A 22,522-nucleotide genomic window follows, 5' to 3' on the forward strand; every position below is an offset into this window, starting at 1 on the left:
TTTAACTTTATTAAAGAAATTTAAAAGTCAGGGCGCCTGGCTGGCTCAGTTGGATGAACATGAGACTCTTGATCTTGCGGTCATGACTTCAAGTCCTACATTGGGTGTGGAGATTACTACAAAAATAAATAAATAAACTTTAAAAAAGAAAATTAAAAGTATGTTATTTAGAATACTCTGTAGCAGACTCCTAGGAGAGGAAAAACATCTACAAGATTCAAGGATGGATTAAGTTAGGAGAACAAATTTTTCTAATCCGTTGAAGATTTCTACTAATGCAGTGGAATGAGTGGATCTCCACCTGTGGTGCTTTCATTGACATTTGGGATTTTAGAGAAAACCCTAAAGAAGCTGTTAATTTCCTTCCAATACTTTTCTCTATTTCTAGACATTTTTCAACAAGTAATTAGTAATACCTTGTTTTGGGTTCTATATAGGTAAAATTGCAACACTAAGAAGCATACGTCACATTTTAAAAGATTTTTAAAATAAATATATAATTTATGTTTAGACTAATAAACCAAATTTTATATACTTACTTTAATATTTCAATAAAACTATTTGAAGCTGCCATTTTTTGTAAGTTAAAAATGGTCCAATATCTACAATTCCATATGGTTCAATTAACATATATATGAACCACACAGCATTAAAAAGAACAGAGAAGATAGTGTGTTACTTCTTCACAGAGAGGAAATTTCAGCTTAAACCATTCGTTTGGTTATTTATATTTCCAGCTACCAGTTCTAGGCCTTCCCAATGGTTTGAACTTCTTTTTCTCTTTTGTTATCATCTGTTAAGTAGGCAGAGTTGTCCTGATTAATGTTAAATTGACCTTAGTTTGCTATTTAGCAGCAGGGTCCTGACCGGTTTTCACGTGTTAATTTGGCCTGGTTCTTGTCTTAAGCTCGGTGGCCTTTCCTTAACTCCAAGACCAACATTTGTTTCTGGTTCGCCTTCTATCATTCTGTTTTGGTTGGGAAGGGCGGTGAGGTGTAGCTTGGGGTGATGATAGCCTGTTGCAGCTGTTACATGACTTTCCTTGTGTTTACTTGGGAGGAAGGACTGACTGACTCAGCATTTTCCTTCAAGTCGTGATGACATTGTGTATTTAGTCAATTTATCAGAACCTAAAAATGTTGTGAATCTCCACATTTGTGAGTGGCACAATACCATTTATTCTCCCATAAAGTACAGCAAGATGTAAGTAATTTTTTTTTATAAGTAAGTTTATAAAAATAGAAAATAATAATGCTGAGTTTAGTTTCAGATCTTGGGTTGACCAGGCATACTCACTAGCTAAGTATTTTTGGTAGACCAACCATGAAGTGTGCAGGATTCCTATTCACACCTCAATAAAATGACAAACTACTGTGCTACAGCGCTCAGACTTCTAAAGTATTTTCCAGTTCCAGGATTTGGGGATTCTAAGATGATTTTCCTCTGAAAACTAGACTAGAGCAAAAACAACAAAAACATACCTTTAGTGCCTTGTCTTAACTATGGTCACTATCAAACTGTCAATTAGTATAGATTTTAATTATGTGTCTTCAAAATCTTTCCTCTTCTTTTTGATCCTTCAGATAAAAATGGTAGAAAGGCCCAAATTTGCTGCACTCTGTGGGCATTACGATTATTATTATGCCCAACTTGACGTGTTGAGGAAGAGAGCTCATGAACCAGGTTACCACTGTGTTCCTTCAAAAGATTCTGGAGTAGAGGAGAATTATAAACAGGAAGAAAGCCACAGTCCATCACCAGGTCAATGGTAATGTCAGAGTCTAACTTAAGCGTTGGTCCTCTGAAACTATCTTGGTATATCAACATTTATTCTGAAGCCCTTTCAAATTTTCCTAAAACAAATAAGAAGAACTTCCAAAGTCTTCATCTTGAATACTTGACTCGTATAGTTCCTTTTGCCCTTTCTCATCCTGAATCTAATGTAGCTTGTCTTCTTTTTCATGGAACCTTTGAACCATGAGCAGAAACTCATACTCCTGAATTTCTAATGTTTTTTCTTCTAGTAAATTCCACCATCTGGGAGTGATAAAAATAGTTGTATGCATGTTATCTTCCAAGGAAATTGTTAATATTAACAACAATTGAATTGTAATCAGATTATCATTTGAGACATATTAAAAAGACATATTGAAAATTCGGCATGTATTTTCTTGGGAGCTTTCGTTTATGCGCCAGCATGAAGACTAGAGGTAAAGGAATGGCACACAGCTATAGTGTCATGGAGCTCAGGGCATAGTACAAGAAATGGACAAGCAACTGGCAGTCCAGTCAGGGGCTCAAGGCTATCAGTCAGATGCCTGCCCAAAGCGTGAGAATACGCTGGTATGGATTTTTCTTTTTCCCTCCAACATATTGTGGACCATGGAGGGACTGATCCTTTTGTGAAGAAAAATTACGGCATCAGAATATTTTTCTGTCGTATCCTCTCCTGTACAGTTGGTACAGTTCTCTTTGTTTCCTTTTCTTCCTGAGTCCACAGTATACACTCTGTAACTTTGAAACACTTCTTAAACTCAAAACTTCAAGCCATGGGTGAACTGTGACTCACATTCCTAAATTGAAAATCCACTTCTCAGATTGGTACCTAAGACTAGTGAAAGTTTCTACTCAAGCTGAACATTTTTATTTTCTAAGGCCTGCTGAATACCTTCAGAGGAAATTTGAAGCCCAACAATATAAGCTGAAAGTGGAAAAGCAGCTGGTAAGTAAAATACCAATTATCAGAAGCAATCAAGACCTTGATGGGTCCTTAAGTCCAAGTGCATTCTGCATAGAAGATCAAGACTACTCTCCACCTTCTCCAGTTTTAATTTTTTTATTGTATTTTTTTACAATAAAACTCCTTTAGAGAGAGGGAGTGTATGAGCAGGGGACAGGGTCAGAGGGAGAGAGAAAGAGAATCTTAAGCAGACACCGTGCTCAGCACGGAGCCCTACGTGGGACTCGATCCCATGACCCTGGGATCGTGATCTGAGCTGAAATCAAGAGTTGGATGCTCAACTGACTGAGCCAACCAGGCACCCCTTAATAGCTTAAGAAGAATAATGGGAATAGGCTTGAATCAGAGTCCGGGAGGCCTGGTTTCTTTACTGTCTCTATCCCTTGCTGTGTGACCTTAGGCAGGTTATACAACCTCTCTGAGCCTCATTTCCCTTTTATAAATGACAGTTTGGGAGTAGATGAGCTTCGAGGTCCCTTTCAGTGCTACAGTTATTTGATTCTATTTTACTAGAATACTACCCACTTTTAAAAAGTGACTATTGTATTTTATTTGAAATGAAAGTTAGCTTTTTAAAGTTTAACCTTTATTCTTTAGCGTCAGAGTTCTGGGATGGAAGGAAGCCGGATATGCATTCTATTTCTATTACTCTTACTTTGAAATACTCAAAAGCTCTAGTTCTGTGCCACTACCTAACCTGATGCTCCAGGGATGGCTCAACTTTTACAGAACTTTAATTTCACAATTATAGTTTACCAGTGCAGAAAATGAATCTAGGTGTCTCACGTGGTAGCATAAAATAGCGATTGTTTGGGATAAACAACACAAGTGATTTTATTAATTGTCTTTACTTTTTAAGTATTTCATATTCAAATTAAGAAAATCCTACCGCTCACTCCCAAATAGTGAGTGTGATTCAGGATATGCCTCTTGTTTAAAGAAAAAGGTCAAAGGTCAAGAGGATGTTTCTAAAATGCAAATATGCTTATAAATTATTTCATTTGATTCATAGGGTCTTCGTCCATCTTCTGTGGAGCCAAATCACAACCAGAGACAAAAGCTAAGAAGTAATGGAGAAGAGTGTAGATTCCAGGAGCTGCAGATCAGGAGAAACAAAACGAAGGAACAGGTTGAACGCAGTCTGATTCCAGGGCTCCCACTCTACTTGCCATCGTCTTTTGTGCTACTTGTATACTACTTTTAGCGTCCCCAGTACACCTGAGAGACAGAGCTCTCTTGCACAGTACCTGATAGACACACTCGTGGGAACCTTCATGCAGGGAGTCTGAGGGGATACGGAGATACATATCTCACCTCCTCAGAGAATGCGATGTGGTGAAGCTCATCAGGCTTTTCACCTTGGATGGATAAAGTAACCGTCCATCATTGACATTTTTGAAATCTGTATTCGTTTCCTAGGGCTGCCTTCACAAAGTACAACAGACTGGATAGTTTAAAGCAACAGACATGGATTGTCTCCCAGTTCTGGAGGCTGGAAGTCTAAAGTCAAGGTGGCAGCGGGGCCATGGTCCCTCTGAAAACTGGAGGGGAATCCTTTGCCTGCTGCCCACTTCTGGTGGCTTGTCAGATGTCTTTGACATTCTTGGCTTATAGCTGCATGACTCCATTCTCTGCCGTGTTCACATGGCTTTCTCTCTGTGTCTCTGCCTTCACGTGGCTTTCTTCTTAAAAGCACCCCCATCATGTTAGATTGGGTGTCCGCTCTACTCCAGGATGGCTACATCTGAGCTTAACTAGCTGCCTCTGCAGTGACGCTATCTCCGAATAAGGTCACATTCTGACGTACTGGAGGTTAGGGCTCCAAAATATCTTTTCTAGGGGGATAAAACTCAATCCATAAAAGTGGGATATATAAAGTGATGGTATGTCCTGAGTGCATTTAAGGTTATCTATCAAGGTGACAGCACCCCCAGCCACCCTATCGAAGTCACAAGGAGGGGAGCATCACAGCCAGGACGTAGGCAGGTCATCATGTTTAGGAACAATGGGTTTTCTGATTCTTTCTGTTTATCACACATTCTTTAAATTCGTAGGCTGTACAGAGATTACTTTGTTCCATGGTTCACCAACATTTAAACTTTTTGACTGGGGATTGCTTTCCAGGAATACTTGAAGCAGCTGGAGGAAATACGCCAACAGTACCACAATGACGTGAAGGAAATTAGAAAGAAGATGGGGAGTGAACTGGAGGTGAATACATTTGTTTCTTTTTTTTTTAAATTTTTTTAATGTTTTATGTATTTTTGAGAGAGAGAGAGAGAGAGACAGCATGAGCAGGGGAGGGGCAGAGAAAGAGGGAGACACAGAATCCGAAGACAGGCTCCAGGCTCTGAGCTGTCGGCACAGAGCCCGATGTGGGGCTTGAACCCACGAACTGTGAGATCATGACCTGAGCCAAAGTCGGATGCTCAACCGACTGACCACCCAGGTGCCCCGAATACATTTGTTTCTTGAAGGAGATGTGGTACTACTGATTTAGACCTACCTAAATTGAGCAGGGTTTCAAAAGTAGTGTTCTCACAGAAATTATAAAATGTTATCATGCACCCTTCTAATAGGAAAGCCAACAGATTCAGTCGAAGCTTTTTTTTATTATGGTTTACTTGAGACTACCCACGATGGTGAGGGTCTCTGAGATTCTCCGTTAGGAATGGCTATTATTAAAAATACTTGTTCATTGTCTTCCTCATGAATCAGTCAGTACTTATTGACTGAGTAGTTACTTTACACCAGAACTAGGTTAGAAGCAGAAAGTAAGGCCAAGCCCGTAAGGTAGGACAAAAGATGAGCATTTACTGAATTTGGCAATGCTGGCATAGCCTCAGATGCACGGGTAAGGTTTGAAAGTCTGTGTCAGGCCACATTTGAGCACAGTCCAGATGATTCTTGAAAATTTCTTAAAGGAGCCACTTTGGAAACTCATTCTTCCATCTCTCAGAGCACGGCTTTTTCGGTAGAGCTCCAGATGAGCTAGCTGGGCTGTGTTTGTAGACCATCGTTGCATGAAAACCACACGAATGTTTAACCGTTGAACCACCCTCACTGCCCTGGAATGCTCTTCCTGTGAGAGGCCTGTGGTTCTGAGGCCGGTGAGGACACAGCTGGCCCCCAGCTCACACTCAGGTGTGGAATTGGCCACACTGCTGGGCTTGGTTTCTTTTTCCCTCTCCCCCAGCCCTGAGTGCATATAGATTTATTAATATAAGTGAAGTGAGCATATGGTACAATTCAATTACACGTACCAGGCTCTGAACCAGAGTCTCCACACATTTTATCTCATTTTACTCCCCATAATAGAGAAGTTAAGTAACTCATCCAAAGTCACTTCGATATTACCAGGCAGACTAAATACCTGATTTGGAAACCTCTACTCTTTCTAACATGTGTACTTCTCCTCAAAAGAGTTGGAAAGCTACGGCATGTATGAGCAATGATCGTAAGACTGAGTATAGTTACGCTCTGTGCACAGGAGTAAGGATGAGCCCGGTGAGAGCTTTCATGGAAGATGGGAGGTGGGGTCTAACCTGCTCTGAGAAGAGGAGCAGAGTTTGGAGAGGCAGAGCTGAGGGGGAGGGCGTGCTGCGGGAACCACGCAGAGGTTCACCCAGGACTGGGGGTCTGAAGCAGGGAAGGCTGGAAATGGTTCTTTCCAGAGCAGAGGCTTGGTTAATGGTGGGGAGTTTTGAGTCATCATCCACCTCGTTTTTAAGGCAGGTCTGTGATGGGAAACCTGAGTCTAGGAAGATACAGAGCAGACTTTTCTTGGAAGATCAGGAAAGATGCATGTGGGGAACATGTTAACGGGGAAGCCGAGGTGGCCACAGGGGGAAGGAGCCGGGAAGAGGGCGCTGTGCAGTCACACCCACTGATGGCGCCTGCGCAGTGGGAGGGGAGCGTTTCCTTACTAGATCCCCATCAAAACTGGCCGCGGCGCCAACTCAGACCTTAGAACTGACAGAGAACCACTCCTGTTGACTGTGTGTAATTTGTACTTTTAGGAGGACTCAAAAATAAGTCTTAAGACCTATTTAGTGAAGAAAAGTGACCTGCCCATCCACCAGCAGGCACCTGAGGAAGAAGCTCCTGTACAGGTGATGGTTATTAGTAGGTGGTAATGTGTTTCCTAGTGAGGTGGCTCTAGCCTGGGAAGGTTTTTTTTTTTTNTTTTTGAGAGAGAGAGAAAGAAAGAAAGAGCACGAGTGAGGGAGGGGCAGAGACAGATGGAGACACAGAGTCTGAAGCAGGCTCCAGGCCCCGATGCGGAGCTCTAACCCGTGAGCCATGAGATCATGAACTGAGCCAAAACCAAAAGTCAGTGCTCAATGGACTGAGCCACCCAGGTGCCCCTCTAGTCGGAAAGTTCTTACCCCTCACCGTGCAGGAGAGCTATGTGTGGAAGTTTGTAAAAACTCAAATGCCTAGGCTCTACCCCCAGGTGGTCTGGGGTAGGGCCCAAGCATCCTATTTTCAGAAGCTGGCTGAGTGATTTAGTGTGCAGCCACCTTTGAGAAGAATTCTGGTGTGTGTATAAGAGTTCAGCTTTCTGAAGGGTGTTCGAATCAGTGTCTCAGATACCTTGGGCACAAATCTCCACTTCAACCTTATGTTTTTGGTGGGAGGAGAGAACTGGGCAGAAATGAATTATCAAATGGCTCTCAAGAAGGTTTTTTTTTCCCTCTGGGAGGTCTTTCACCTTTATCTTCAAGGTGCTATGAGGGCTTGGTTAAGGGTGAGTGAGGGGGGGCCAGTGTTGGGTGAAGGCTGAAAGGCGCCCTGGGGAGTTTTGCCCTGGGACCTTCTGCGACGTGATGTCAGGGGAATGGGGCTCGGGAGTCTGAGACAGTTGTATTTTAAGGAAAGTAAAGCAATAGGACACTTGTACAATCGAGATAACCAGACCCCAGAATCAAATCTAGACAGGCAACTTCACAAAATCAGTAAGATACAAAAGTCACAGTCCTGTTTCAGAGTTCATAATATTGCAAGGCAGAGACAGGCCCTTCCCAGGGCTGCAGGGAAAGCAGGTATTAATGATTCAAACTAACACACGCTGTATGCCGTGTGCCTACAGACGAATGAATTCTAAGAGAGGTGATAGAGACCTCATGTAACATGGTGGAGAGAAGAGAGCATTAACATACACACCCCCAAAAGACTCCTGTGTTTCTGACTTACAAGGGGTAATACCATTTACTAAGGCGGGGAAGGGGGGGGAGCAAGCTTGTGGTGGGGGGTTCCTCTCTGGACATACTGAGTGGGAGAAAATCTGAGGGACTCCATGCCTGCTTCAGGGCTCCCTGCGCATGGAGCATGCTGTCCCCGGACCTTCACATACGCAAGGTGCCACATCATTCCAGGCTTCCATCATATGCCGGGACGGGCTTTTCCTGCATTACTCTCCTCCTCTTCTCATTTTCTGTGCTATCGCCCTGTTTTATTTCCTTCATAGCACAGCACTTTCTGCAATTATGTGACTAAGTTAACTCATTTATTACCTGTGTTATTCCAGTAAAATGGAAGTGCCACGTCAGCAGGGATCTTTGACCACATTCACTGCACTAACCCATGTGTAGGACGGTGTCCGGCCCGTGGTGGGCGCTCCGTATGAATGTGTGGGATGAGCGTCAAGGTGAAGATGATGCTAAGTAGGTAGCTGAGTAGGCGAGCCTGCAGCTCAGAGGGGAGAAAAGAGCATCCCTGGAGGTAACATCTCAGGGCCCTTGCATAAGGGTGGCCCTTAAATCCATAGGAACTGCTGACACCCTGCACTGAGGAAGAGAGGCGCAGAGGGTCCCCAGAATGCACCTGAGAAAGCCCGGCACTTGCAGTTCACCTCTCACCTGGTCCTTTGACTTCTTGTCATCTACTTTCACGTTCTTCTTCTCTTCTTCAAAATTGCCCAGCAATTTTTAGAGCCTTCTCTTTCCTTTTTACTATGTGAGCAGTGCTCTTGGGTTTTTCCAATTACAATTGTAAGCCTCTTAAAGGAGCGATCCTGGAGCCAAAATGACATTTCTGAGTTAGATTAGGTTGTAGTGCACCAGAGTGATAAGCAGTGTCACGTTATGGAATTTTCGCCATTGCAGTGCCAGCCTCCAGTGTATTACTATTTCAAGTTAATGGACGCTGTGTCCGAGTTCCTAGTGAATTGTTATCAGCTTTCCTTTACAGAGGCATGTTTTTATGCTCAAATTAATCATGGGATTCAATCCAGCAGAAATCAAGTAATGTAAACAGACCATGCTGTGAGTTCAGGGGCTGTGAAACTATCATTGTTTGATCAATATTAAATGCTACATTTTAATTTTTCTCTAAACTTGCAGGTTATTGAAAGAGACTTGAAACAAATGAGAGCTCCGGCCATAAAGGTAGGTAAAATTCCAGCACAAAACTGTAAAGCTAAGGTAATAAACATTTGGTCCTGCAGCGTCGTATTAAACAGGTTGCGAGGGGGCCCACACCTTGCAATCTGGGTTGCCTATAGGACTTCTCACCCCTACTATTTTATGGAATTGCCTTATTTTGTGATGTTCATCCAATGTTTTTCAGTATCTGTAATGTCAAGTAGGAATTGCAATTTTAACATTTTTATTAGATTGCTCAACTAACATTATTTCCCTTGCTTTCTTCTAGGGTGGAGTGAAGTTTGAAATTAGTTTAAACCAATGTATTTCTGATGAAAACACCCTCCAAGAGGCAGAGGTATGCCGCTAAGTATTTGTTTCCATTAATTAATAGGTATGAGAAAAAAACTCAGTAGCACAGTTAATGACATTTTTCAATAGACCGTAGGGAGAATGTTCTTAAATCTTCCTGGAAGGAACTCTGGTGTTCAGATGAGTCTTCCAAAAGGCTTTTTATCTTCCCATTCTTTTTTTCATTGAGATTTTTCGCTTAGATGGATCATTTGAATCTAATGTACTTTTGTCTTATTTTTAAAAATGTTTTATTTATTTCTGAGAGAGAGACAGCGTGAACAAGGGAGAGTTAGAGAGAGAGGGAGACGCAGAATCCAAAACAGGCTCCAGGCTCTGAGCTAGCTGTCAGCACAGAGCCTAATGCAGAGCTCGCCCGAACCCACGAACTGTGAGATCATGACCTGAACCGAAGTCGGACGCTTAACTGACTGAGCCACCCAGCGCCCCTGTACTTTTCTCTTATAAAGGAATTATTTTCTCATAATATTAAGTATTTGTCCTTGCCAAATTAAAATAGAAGACTTAATTATAGTCAGCAACTAATATACTCACCTAAAATATTGAGCCGATACCCTGAAACCGTGTGCATTTATTTTGGGTCTTAATTAGTTATTGATAAGTTTCTGCTGGTCTTTGGATAAATCTCAGTTATGCACTTGGGCTCACACTGACGCAGCGATAAATGCACGAATACAGTGAACTCACACCTCATTTTAGTACTTGTATTCAACATCTTTTTTAATCCCGCTTTCGACCAGACCTGCTAACAGAAATCAAAATCAACTGATTCGTGTCCCCATTTCACCTTCACTAACTTTGCCTTGTAAATGACCAGAAGTTACGTGTGTTTACATATAGGTGCTGTATCACTTCTGACAATTTCTTCATTAGCTGAAAACATTTTTAATGTTATCATTGCTGTCAGATTTTTTTGTTTTGAATAGACTTCCTGTGTTAGGGCAGTTTGGGGTTCGTGGCAAAAATGAGCAGAAGGTATAGAGATTTCCCCGATATTCCTGGTTCCCACCCATGCACAGCCTCCCCAGCCACTGCCCTGGGGTGGGACATTTGTTATACCTGATAAACCTGGATAACCACCCCTCCAAAGTCCCTAGTTCACATTAGGGCTCACTCTTGGTTTTGTACATTCGATGGGTTTTGACAGACGTACAGTGACACACATCTATCATTACGGTACCATACAGAGTAGTTTCCCTGCCCTCAGAATCCTCGGTACCTTTCAGATCTTTATCAGCATTTTTGCCGCATAGAGACTTCTTAGAGTGGTGATAATGAAGTCTCACCTCTCTTTAAACACTATGTGTCTTAGTGTCCCAGTCCAGTGAGGACCAGAGGGGGCGGATCTGGGGACATATTTCTGGGTTAGAGTGGTACATCCACAGCACTTCTGTGAAGCCAGGTGCCGGAGCTGGCCTGTCGTATAAAAGAATAGAGTTAAAAAGTTTTATCTGTCAGGCTTCTTCACCCTTTGTTACTCGATGCTTTGATGTGCTTGAAACGGAGTGATCATTTTAGCGTTGATTGTGGAGTATTAGAAGCAGTTTTAGGGACCTGATTGGGAGCATTGTGTACTTGAAGCAGGGCGTGGACAAGATAAACCTTGAGAGTTCTATAGAATGGAACTGCAGGAGAATAGAATTGAAGGCAGGAAGTCCGGATAAAATCAAGGTGCCCTACGATTGGCGCTAGGCAGTGTTGAGAAAGAAGGAGGAGAAGAAAGCAAAACATTCCTGTTTCTGTCTTGTTCCACCATAGTTCCAGTTTTAAAATGCGACTGGCTTATTTATTTAATATACATTTGTTGAATACCTCTCACATCCCTTGGTAAATGTTGTCACTGGAACACACAAAAAATTTTTTAACATACGTTTTTCTCAAAACATGGCTTATTTGTCATGAAACGCTGTGGAATCGCTTCAGGCAACAGATGTGCGAAATGAAACTTTGACCCTTGAGGACGGCATGGAGCTTCAGGAGTATGAAGATTATACAGACGAAGCGTTTGAAGAACTCTGTTGCCCAGAAGCAGGTACGTGTCGTGTCCCTTGAAAGCCATAGAGGAGAAAGAACATTTTGTTAGCAAGCCATCACAGTCCCTCTCCTCACCCACCTGCAGCTCTGCTGTCACCTGCCCTGCTCCATGGTCACTAGCTGGGCAGAGCCCTGGTGCCTCTGCTCCCAGAGACCCAGCCCTTTGCACCTGTTGTGTGCGGNAGGGAGAGTTAGAGAGAGAGGGAGACGCAGAATCCAAAACAGGCTCCAGGCTCTGAGCTAGCTGTCAGCACAGAGCCTAATGCAGAGCTCGCCCGAACCCACGAACTGTGAGATCATGACCTGAACCGAAGTCGGACGCTTAACTGACTGAGCCACCCAGCNATGTCGTGTCCCTTGAAAGCCATAGAGGAGAAAGAACATTTTATTAGCAAGCCATCACAGTCCCTCTCCTCACTCACCTGCAACTCTGCTGTCACCTGCCCGGCTCCATGGTCACTAGCTGGGCAGAGCCCTGGTGCCTCTGCTCCCAGAGACCCAGCCCTTTGCACCTGTTGTGTGCGGTCTCCTTGGGCAGCTGCCCCCCGCCGGCAGCTCCACGCCATCCATGTTCTCGTCATCTGCTGGAAAGCTCCTTGGACAAGTCCCACTGGTCTCTCAGACTTGGCAATTGTCCACTTGGATTTTGGAGCTCTTCTTCTCGAACATCCTTCATTTTGGCGACTGCCAGCAGCAGGCTGACCACTCCTGCCACACACGGCGGGTGGGCTCTCCTCTCAGATGCCTCTGGAGTTTTCCTCCTCCTTCATCCCCTCGGCCACCGGGGCGGGGCCCTGTCGTCTCTCAGCAGTGTGGCGTGATAGTGAATACATGGGGTTCGGGTCACGGCCGGCACTGCCCCTTTCTGACTGTGTGACCTTTCATAAGCGACTACAGTGTTCGAACCTCAGTTTCCTCCTAGGAACAGGGATGATGGTACTTGCCGTGTAGCCTTATTGTGAGGACAAAAGTGAAACTTGATATATAAAGTACCTGGCACATAGTAGATGCTTCGTAAATGCTATTTCTAACTTGTCCTTTTCCTACGCCTCACTGCACTGCCCTATTCTCCCGTGTGTCCTTTTCTCTAGTATTTCCCCCCTTCATTCTCTAAATGGCGGCTAGAGGTATCTTGTTGTAGTATTCTTTTACTTAAACTTTTCTTGGATGATACTTGCAGGATTCCTCATAGGCCAGTCCACATAGTATCCTGTTTAACACTGGGGGGCCTGATCCTGTGCTCACCCACCTTTCCTGCCCCAGCACCCCTCTTCCCTGCCACTGATGATGGAATCCATACAGCCTCCTGGAGCACCCCCTCTTCTCTCATTTGGCTCAGGGCCTTCTTCCTAGAATAATATGCTTCACCTCATCTCCAGCTGCAAAAAGCTTTCTTCAGTTCAGCGGGCATCTTACTGAGAATCTCCGTGAGCAGAGATTGCGAGGTGGTCAGGCTCTCGGAGATGCGTGGAAACGGAGTCTGCCCTTGACATCACAGTAGCATCCTGAGCCAAAGAGAGGAGGAATGAAACACGTTTCCTGAGCCCAAATACTAATCATTGCTACAGCGCCAGCTGGCTGGAGAGTCAGGGAGGTCCCCGCTCCTACAGAGCTTGACATGCCAAGGGGCTGGGGCTTTACCTGTGTGATGACCTTCCATCAAAGGGAATTAAATGCTATTTGTGATAGAGAAAGACCAGGCTGGCGGCTGCAGCGTAAGGGTGGCGTGGAGCGGCCGGCCTGCAGGCAGGAGAGAAATAGCCCAGGTGGGAAATGAGACGTGCGTGGGCCAGAGCGGTGCGGTGACAAGAGACACTGAAGTGTGAACCTCTGAGTGTGGCGGTTGAGGAAGAGAGGGAGGTCAAGGATCTTTCCAGATTTTTCTAATTCAGATGGATGAAGCTGTCACCAGCCAAATAGGCACACACATCGCGCTGAAGGAGGGGAGCGGACAGTTTAACGCTCTAGATTTGGGACATATTGAGGTTTAGGTCTTTATGAGCCTCAGCTGGAGACACTCAGCAGCTGCCAGCTGTGGAAGATGGGAGCCCCGGGGTGAGGCAGGGTTTCCGGAGCATACACATGGTATTATAATCACCTTAGCGATGGTCGAAAATACTTAGAGGGACTAGAGTCAGGAGGAAGTGGAGCTTAGGACAGACCCTAGCAATGTTTAGACAAGTTTTGGAGAAAACCTGGAGAGAGTGAAGCCAAAGGAGGAGAGAAAGTTCTGGAAGGAGGTGCAGGGTTGGAAGCATCAATCGGAAAGACCAAGTGAGGTGGGTTGAATAAGAGCCTACAAGCGTGGCCATCAGGAGCCCTTAGTGGCCTGAGTGAAAGTTGCAGAGAAAGGGACAGATTCCAAGGTTATTCTTTGCATTGTGTAAGTTTTCTAAGAAGAAGAGACTATAAGTTGTAGGTCTCAAAAGACGAATCTGCCTTTTTTTGTTTTTTTGTTTTTTAGATTAAAAAGATTTCCGTTGGATACAGAAAATGGTCTTTAAACTTCTCTGCATTCCTGTAATTATAATTCAGATCGAAACATGTTTTCCATATGTTTTGATCATCCATATTTCTCTTGTGAATTATGTGCTTTCATCTTTCATTCATTTATCCACTGAAAATGGCATTTATTTTTCCCTTTATAAGACTCTTTAAGTTAAAGCTTTACCTTTAATATGTATTGCAAGTATTTTTCTCAATTAGTTTTCAGATCTCATTTCCAGTTACAACAGCAAGTGTGTGTGTGTGTGTGTGTGTGTGTGTGTGTACATATATAATTTAGGAATAAACTTTATAAGGATTGTGCAGAGCATGTGAAGAACATTATAAAACCTTACTGAGGTAGTTAGAGATCACTTGAATAAATGGGGAGAAATAACATTATTATATATTAAAAATATTTTTTCTAAATAAATATATGGAATTTTGTCAGTTTCAATCGAAACCACAAAAAGACGAGAACATCTTGACAGTTTGGAGGAGGTTGGAGATTCTTAAGTAGAAAAATTTAGAAAAGAAGAGCAGTGAAGAGGCACATATGCTTTCAAATGTCAAAATATATTCTATAAGTTATAGTCATTGAAACAGTATGATACTAGCATCAGAATAGATAAAACAGTGAAAAGAAGAAGTAGTTTAGAAACAAATCTGAGTATGGATAATAACTTAGCATATGCTGAAAGTTACATCACAAGTCAGTGGGAAAGAAAGGCCCAATCAAATAAATGTTACTAGGCCAATTAGTTAAAAATTTTGGAGAACATTGTGAAATCAGACCCTATATAATACATATAATGACAAAACAAAATAAGAATAAAAATTTTAAAAAACAAAGAGTTTATATGTAAAAAATGAAGATCTATGTTAGAAAATGAAGTAAAAGAACAATCGAAACTAAAAGGAAACCTATGGAATAGAGAAGATATTTTCAAATGACCTACCTGATAAAGGGTAAGTCACTTGCACATAGTATCTGAAATATACAAAGAACTTAAAAAACTCAACACCCCAAAAATGAATAATCCAATTAAAAAATGGCAGAAGACATGAACAGACATTTTCCCAAAGAAGACAGACAGATGTCCAACAAAGATGCTCAACATCACTGATCATCAGGGAAATGCAAACCAAAATGATAATGAGATGTCACCTCACACCTGTCAGAATGGCTGAAATCAACAACACAAGAAACAACAGATGCTGGCGAGGATGAGAGAAAGGGGAACCATCTTGCACTGTTGGTGGGAATGCAAACTGGTGCAGCCATTCTGGAAAAGAGTATGGAGTTTCCTCAAAAAATGAAAAATAGAACTATCCTATGACCCACCAATTACACTACTAGGTATTTACCCAAAGAATATAAAAATACTAATTCAAAGAGAGACATGAACCCCAATATTTATAGTAGCATTTTGTATAACAGCAAAACTATGGAAACAGCCCTAGTGTCCATCAACTGATGAATAAAGAAGATGTGATACACACACACACACACACACACACACACACACACACACACCATGGAATATTACTCAGCCATCAAAAAGAATGAAATCTTGCCATTTGCAACAACATGGATGGAGCTAGAGAATATTATGCTAAGTGAAATAAGTCAGAGAAAGACAAATATTCTATAATTTCACTCATATGTGTAATTTAAGAAACAAATGAGCACTGGGAAAATAGAGAGAGGGAGGGAGAGGCAAACCAAAAAACAGACTCTTAACTATAGAGAACAAACTGATGGTTACCAGAGAGGAGGGGGGTGGGAGAAGGGTTAAATAGGTGATGGGGATTAAGGAGTGCACTTGCTGTGAGGAGCTCAGGGTGATGTATGGAAGTGTTGAAGCACTATATTGTATACCTGAAACTAATATTACATTGTATATTAACTAACCAGAACTTAACAACAACGACAACAAAAAGAAAAGTACAGGTGTTTTTCTTTTTGGATAGGGAAGAACTAACTATTCAAAATACACGGGAAGCAATCATGAGCAAATTAGTAATAGATTCCACATTAGCAGTGAAAAGCTTTGGTAAAGCAAATAATCTAGCTCCTAGAACTGTGATCTTCTATAGTTTATCTAAGGTAACTAATCATGAAAGTTGACAAACACTTAGCTACAATGATCTCATTATAGTATTATTTATAATAGTGAAAAAAAAGTCTAGCAAAGTAAACATCCAGCTATAAAGACATTCTAATACATCTGGGAAACAGAATAGCATATTTGCTTTAAAATGGTCACATAGAAGAGTAGCTAATAAACTGAGTGTAAGATATGTTGCTCATTGAAAAGAGCAAGTTAATATGCACAGTGTGAGGCCCATTTTTGTTTCAAAGCACAAACTATATTCAAGGGGAAATTTTTAAGTTTTTAATAGTCTCTAGGTGGTGAGATTATGGGTAACTTTTATTTTCTTCTACTTCTCTGTTTTTCAGATTTCCTAGAATGAAACATAGTAATAAATAAAAAGATTTTTAAATTAAGATAATGGAACTGATTGCAATTCCATGGAAACTGAAGTAAAATGCTCATAAGTGCCCCAAGGAGGAATTTGTCCATTCTTGTCACTAATATTTACTAACATTTAGATATATTGGCTAGTCAATCAAATATTACTAATAAAAATGAAGCAGCTTTGAAGCCCATTTAAAATTTCAGTCTTGCAAGTTATATCTATGTCTTAATCTGTTTGGGCTGCTATAAAAAATGCCATTGATTCGGTGGCTTATAAACAACAAACATTTATTTCTCACAGTTCTGGAAGCTGGAAAGTCCCAGATCTTGGTGCTGACAGAGTTGGTGTTTGGTGAGGGCCATCACCATGTTTTCACCATGTCCTCACTTAGCAGAAAGGGTGAAGAGCTCTGCAGAGTCTCTTTTATAAGAGCACTAATCCCATTCATGAGGTCTCCACCCTCATGACCTCATCACACACACACACACACCCCCCCCCAACCCACTTCCCAATATCATCACTTTGGGCATTAGGTTTCCACATAGGAATCTGGGGGGAGGTTGGGCACAAGATTTCAGACTAACAATCTGTATTAGAATGAGGTGGTAATCTCTCTGTTTTTGAGTGTACCAAAAACAGTTTGAGTTTGGTACACTCAGTGCACTTTGGCTGCTTTTTAATGAGTCATTTTCTCACACCCAGAGTTGTTCATTCAGGATACTGGTGCTGCTGCAGAGAACAGGAGACAGTGGGATGCGCGAGCTCCTCAGACTCTCCTGGAGATGATGGCAGTGGGGGACATTACCTCCACCTGTTTCACTCTGCGGGAGGGGCCATCTACAGTCAGTCAGCGTAAGTTGCCAGCAGGGGGAGACAAAGCCTCAGATGCAGCTCTGTTGCAGGGGCTCAGCTTGGGCAATTCCTATACATTTGGTATCAAATATCTTTCTTTCTTTTTTTAAAAAAAATATTTTTATTTATTTCTAGGAGAGAGAGAGAGACAGGGTGAGCAGGGGAGGGTCAGAGAGAGAGGGAGATACAGACTCTGAAATAGGCTCCAGGCTCCGAGCTGGCAGTCAGCACAGAGCCCGACGCAGGGCTCGAACCCACGAACTGCGAGATCATGACCTAAGCGAAAGTCGGACGCTTAACCGACTAAGCCACCCAGGTGCCCCGTACATTTGGTATCAAATATCTTTCAAAGACATTATTCTGGTATCTCCCCCACTTCCTGAGAAACTTGCCTGCTAATTATGCTAGACAACTGATGACTTCAGTTCGTGAGAAGAGAAAGGAGGAAAGACCCAGAATCCCACTTTCCTTGTGGGGAGGGAGATTGTCCAAGGAAGGACAGTTGGATTGACTTGCCTTCAGTGCTAGGCCCGTTACTTCCTTGGAATTTCTTGGAGGGGTTGTCTTTTTCAATAATAATAATAATAATAATAATAATAACAACAACAACAACAAAATCTGAATTAAGATGATAGCTATCCCACCAAGTTTAGAGTTAGCAGTACAAAAATACATATAAAGTTGCTCTGTAAGCCAGTGTACTATTTAAATGTTAGGAGAGTTTAGAATATGACAATATTTCCAACCTAAATTCCTTCATTTACATTTGAGCTTCCATCATAGTCTCTCCATAGGAGACATTCACAGCAAATTCTGGGTGTTATTTTTACAGGTGGTGAAGATTTTTATTATTTATTTCCTATGTTCCTCTTGATAACATGGGGTTGGAAGAGAGCTAAACTTTATACCCGTTTTTTTAAAAATATTTTTTGAATTTATTTCTGAGAGAGAGAGAGAGAGAGACTGTAAGCAGGGGAGGGTCAGAGAGAGAGGGAGACACAGAATCTGAAACAGGCTCCAGGCTCTGAGCTGGCTGTCAGCACAGAGCCCCACACGGGGCTCGAACCCATGAACCGTGAGATCATGACCTGAGCCAAGTCGGACGCTCAACTGACTGAGCCACCCAGGTGCCCCATACCTGTTTTTTAAGTTGAAACATGTAACTGTATCACAGACATTTATAAATGTGTGAATTGACTTACATTTATAACATTACAAAACACTGAAGTCCTCAAACTTGCAAGAGAGGGTTGCGATTTCATCTGTCTGAGGCCAACGAGACAATAAGAAGGAAAACCTCATTTAAAATAAGCAAGTAGAACAGAAATTTATACACCCGTGTGGCTAGTTTACAAAGCAAAAATAGTGACTCTCTTATCCATCAGCTGTGGGTCATAAGTCACTGACTTTTTCTGTACCTCCGTTTTCTTGCTGGTAACATGAGGGGTGGGAATAGGTCACCTTCTAACAGTCTGTGATTTTATAAGAACTCAAATGAAGAAGCGTTTTTATTTTCAGTAACACAGTTTCCTCTTCAGGTGGCCAAGGGATTGTGACCGGAGGCGTTCCAGAAAATAGGAAACAGTGGCGGCACGAAGTGCCAGGAGCTTTAATGAATGCTTTGGCTGCAGCACGTCTAACAAGTAGCTCATTTTCTGCCAACGAAGGAGAACTGGGTATGCAGTTTATTTTTAAAAACATAACCAGTCCCCTGAGGAACTTTGTCAGAGACTTGCAAATGCAGAAAGGGGATAAAAATACCTTCAGCCCAGAGAGAGAACTGTAAAGGTCTCAGCCTTTTCAGAAGCTGATTTTCTTTGTCCAAGCCTGTTTCAACTGCTGCTAACAAAAGATTTGAGCTTCCGAGAAGAGTGGGGTAACTTTCATTAATGTGATCTGTTGACAACTGGTGAAAATAAGTAAGTAGGGCAAGTGGCTTTGTAGATGATGAGCTGGTATTGCTTAGCTCTACCTGCCAGTTTATTATGACAGCTATTCAACAGACTCAAATTATTATCTGATAGGAATGCAAATACATCATAATATAATTTCTTGGCTTTGGGGAGGATTTGGGTTTTTTTGCCTCTGATTTTTAGCAAGATTATGTTTGTGTTTACTTTATGGGAAGCCAACTGTCATTTTCAAAAATTTGAGGCAATTCGTATCACTGGGGGATTTGGTCTTTGCTCAGGTGTGCACTGCTACACAGAAGGTCTCCACAGGCAGGCAGGTGCATCAGCACAGGTGCGAGGTTAGGGACCCTGTGTTTCAGGGACATGAGATCGAGGCATTAAGGAGGCATAGAAACAAACTAGATAGAACAGAGGCTGATAAATACATAAAGAGTGATACAAAAATATGTGCAACCTTGAGAATAATGTTAAGATAGGTACCTTCCTACCCAAGAGTGAGTCTGCCAGTTTATAAAGCCTAAACTTCACAGACTTTGTGAAATCTTTGTGAAAGATGAGTCTTCAAGAATGTACAGAAGAACGAAGGTATCAGGTGGGAAGGACATACAGATACACAAGTCTGTGTCGGGCCCTGAGAAAACTGGGTTGACTAAAATCTAGGAGCAGTAGAGGGGACCAGAGTCCCTGAGTGTACAAAGTCCTTCGAAATCCTTCGATCTTAAACTACTTCTAGCAGTTGACACAACACACTGTTGCTTAAAACTTAAGAGGAAAGGGAGGGAGAAAGGGAGAAACTGCCTTCAAGACTCCCTTTCCAGTACCTTCAAATTAAAAGCAATGTAATTGCCTGTTTGTTTGTTGCCTTCCCTTCTGTGCTGGGGTAAAAGCACTGTCCCTAAGGATGGGACTGAAGGCAATAAGGAGGAAACTTTGGGCTGACCTGGTTTGGCCTGGAAGCCAAGGGCTGGGTCCCCAGGCCAGGTAGGAAGGATGGTGTTCCTCTTTCAAGACACTGAGGTGGGAACATACTTGGAGGCTAAGATGCCTCTTCCTGCATTTGCTCCTGTGATTCTTGGAGAGAATCATATAAAACTCTTCCTTTGGTTGTCATACCAAATTAATTAATTAATTAATGAACTTCCTGTAATTTTGCATGGATGGCTTTCCATTGGGCACGTATGAACAATTGATCTATCAAGTGGGGTTGGAAATAGGAATTTGCCTCCACAGGTGCATTCAAAGCAGAGTGCAGATGTTTTCTTTTGCAGTCTGCTCAGAGTGCTGACACCCCTCCCTGCCCATCTGTGCTCTGCCTCTGACTGCTGGTGGCCTCTTGACTTCCTGTCCCTAGTCATCTTTTCTTCCTTCAGCTCAACCTCTTGCACTCCTGCCAAATAATCCTCCTCCTAAAAAAAGACCAAATCTCTTTTCAGCTTAAAATCCGGTACAAGATTCCCTCTTACACCCAGAATAAAATCCAGTTTCTTTGTGGCCTCTAAGCACCTTAAAGATTGTGCCAAGTTTGCAATGCCAAGTTTGCTTGCATTTCTCCAGCATCATATATCCCCGCCCCCCACCTTGGTTTAGAATGCCTGCCTCTCTGGCCAGAATAATGCCTCCTGTAGGATTTCCCTCTGATGAACCTCCTACAGCTTCTGTATGTTTCATAGGTGGTTCCCCCTCTCTCCCCTGCTTTTCCCGATAGTACCCAACGGGGCTGTTTGTAAAGGGGTCTGCAATAAAGTCGAATCTTAAGTGCTCTTTTGCATGAGGGAGTGGAAGGCTCTGTAACTATGTTAATAAGCTTCTCTTTTAGTCCAAAAAGTTCTAGTAAGTCCTCAAGTTTGTCTGTTGTTTCCCTGCCTTTTCCCTTAGCTGCTTCTGACAGTTTCATATTCATTCAGTCTGACACTTAAATTCATTCACGCTCAAATTATTTGTTAAATGCATGCAATATTGACCTTTCATCAGTATATTTGTCATTTAAATTCACGTCATAAAACGATGCAGTCATGAATTTATTTGCATTTTTATGATTGCTGTGAAAAACCCGGGTCCCACTGCTGGGGACCCACTGCTTTAAATGATTAAGAAAACATCTAGGCAGGTTTCCCTTGCACGCTTCTAGGTTTGGCTTCCCTGCTTAATACCCCACAAGGCACAATAATTCTCTGATCATAAAACTAAAGTTCACTTTAATTTCTTATTCTTACCGTCTTCCTCACTAGACCATAAGCTTACGAGAGCTTTGTCTTGATGACCACCCTGCTTCGTCTCTCTATCCCTAGTTCCTAGAACTTAGTAGGTGGCCGTCGTCTTTATGAATGAACATAAAACCACAGCACATTTTTAGTATAACTTTATGCAAGGGAATGTAATTGCCAATATTTGTATGGCCATCAAGTTGGATAGGAAAATTACAATGTGAAAAATAGTTCTTACGGCTGTATAGAATCTTCATGAAGACTTTCTGTGTGTATATGTAAATTTTACTAACTTTGATTGCAGTATCATAGTCACAGCTTATAAAGGCTGGTAAAGATTAGCTGTTGGTCATACATTTAAGCATTTTTCATATACCCTTCGTCAGTATTTAACTTAAACTTCCCACTTCTTAAAAATAAATTGTTTTCATGCTTCTAGCCCTGCATTCCATTAAAAAAAATGAAACTTTATCAACTACATGTTTAATTTATCCTCATTTTAAGTTTAAGAAAGCAAGATTTTTATAAAAATCCTTTTCAATGACTCTTACTAATAAAAGCTCCACTCTTTAGATGAGGACAAGTACTTTTTTTTTTTTTACTTGTGCATAATTAATTCAGGTCAGTAATTTTGTTTATAGTTTAACCACTCCAAGGGGATCCTTGGTGGGAAGGTAACCTCCATGTTTCTTGTATAAATTTCCAGGCCACATGGTTGCCTTGGTAACATCATAGTTGCACATCCTGATAACAGCTGATTTACATTTCTATAGTTAGCTATATTCATTCTTTCTTCTCTCTTGTTAAACAAAAAATAAAAGCCTGCTAAAACTGTCTTCCTGAAACAGGAAACCAAAAACTATGAATCCCATACCAAGTGGAATATTCAGACTGCCAGTAATCAGCCAGACAACCCCATAGATGAGATGTACCAATCAGTTCATTCATTTCATAATGCACTTTAGGAAACAACAGAAGCTATGATTTGGGATGAAACACATTGATTAAAAATAGGTAAATATTTAATTACAGTGTGGTGAAACTTTTACTTGTAGGTATGTACATGAATAGATT

At 41.9% G+C, this 22,522-nt stretch overlaps 1 protein-coding gene across 1 annotated transcript in view; it reads left to right on the forward strand.

Annotated features, from left to right (window-relative positions):
* The window catches only part of NEK5 (NIMA related kinase 5), a 68,251-nt gene that overhangs the window by 34,568 nt on the left and 11,161 nt on the right, over window positions 1-22,522 (forward strand). Inside the window, exons 16-20 of the mRNA XM_077752664.1 lie at window positions 9,085-9,165; window positions 9,395-9,463; window positions 11,401-11,520; window positions 17,196-17,325; window positions 18,870-19,007. Of these exons, the coding sequence (XP_077608790.1) occupies window positions 9,085-9,165; window positions 9,395-9,463; window positions 11,401-11,520; window positions 17,196-17,325; window positions 18,870-19,007 (538 nt within the window). The remainder of the gene's footprint in view (window positions 1-9,084; window positions 9,166-9,394; window positions 9,464-11,400; window positions 11,521-17,195; window positions 17,326-18,869; window positions 19,008-22,522) is intronic.

Source organism: Crocuta crocuta, unplaced genomic scaffold (assembly GCF_008692635.1).
Source record: "Crocuta crocuta isolate KB4526 unplaced genomic scaffold, BGI_CrCroc_1.0 scaffold190, whole genome shotgun sequence".
NCBI classification, from domain to species: Eukaryota; Metazoa; Chordata; class Mammalia; order Carnivora; family Hyaenidae; genus Crocuta; species Crocuta crocuta.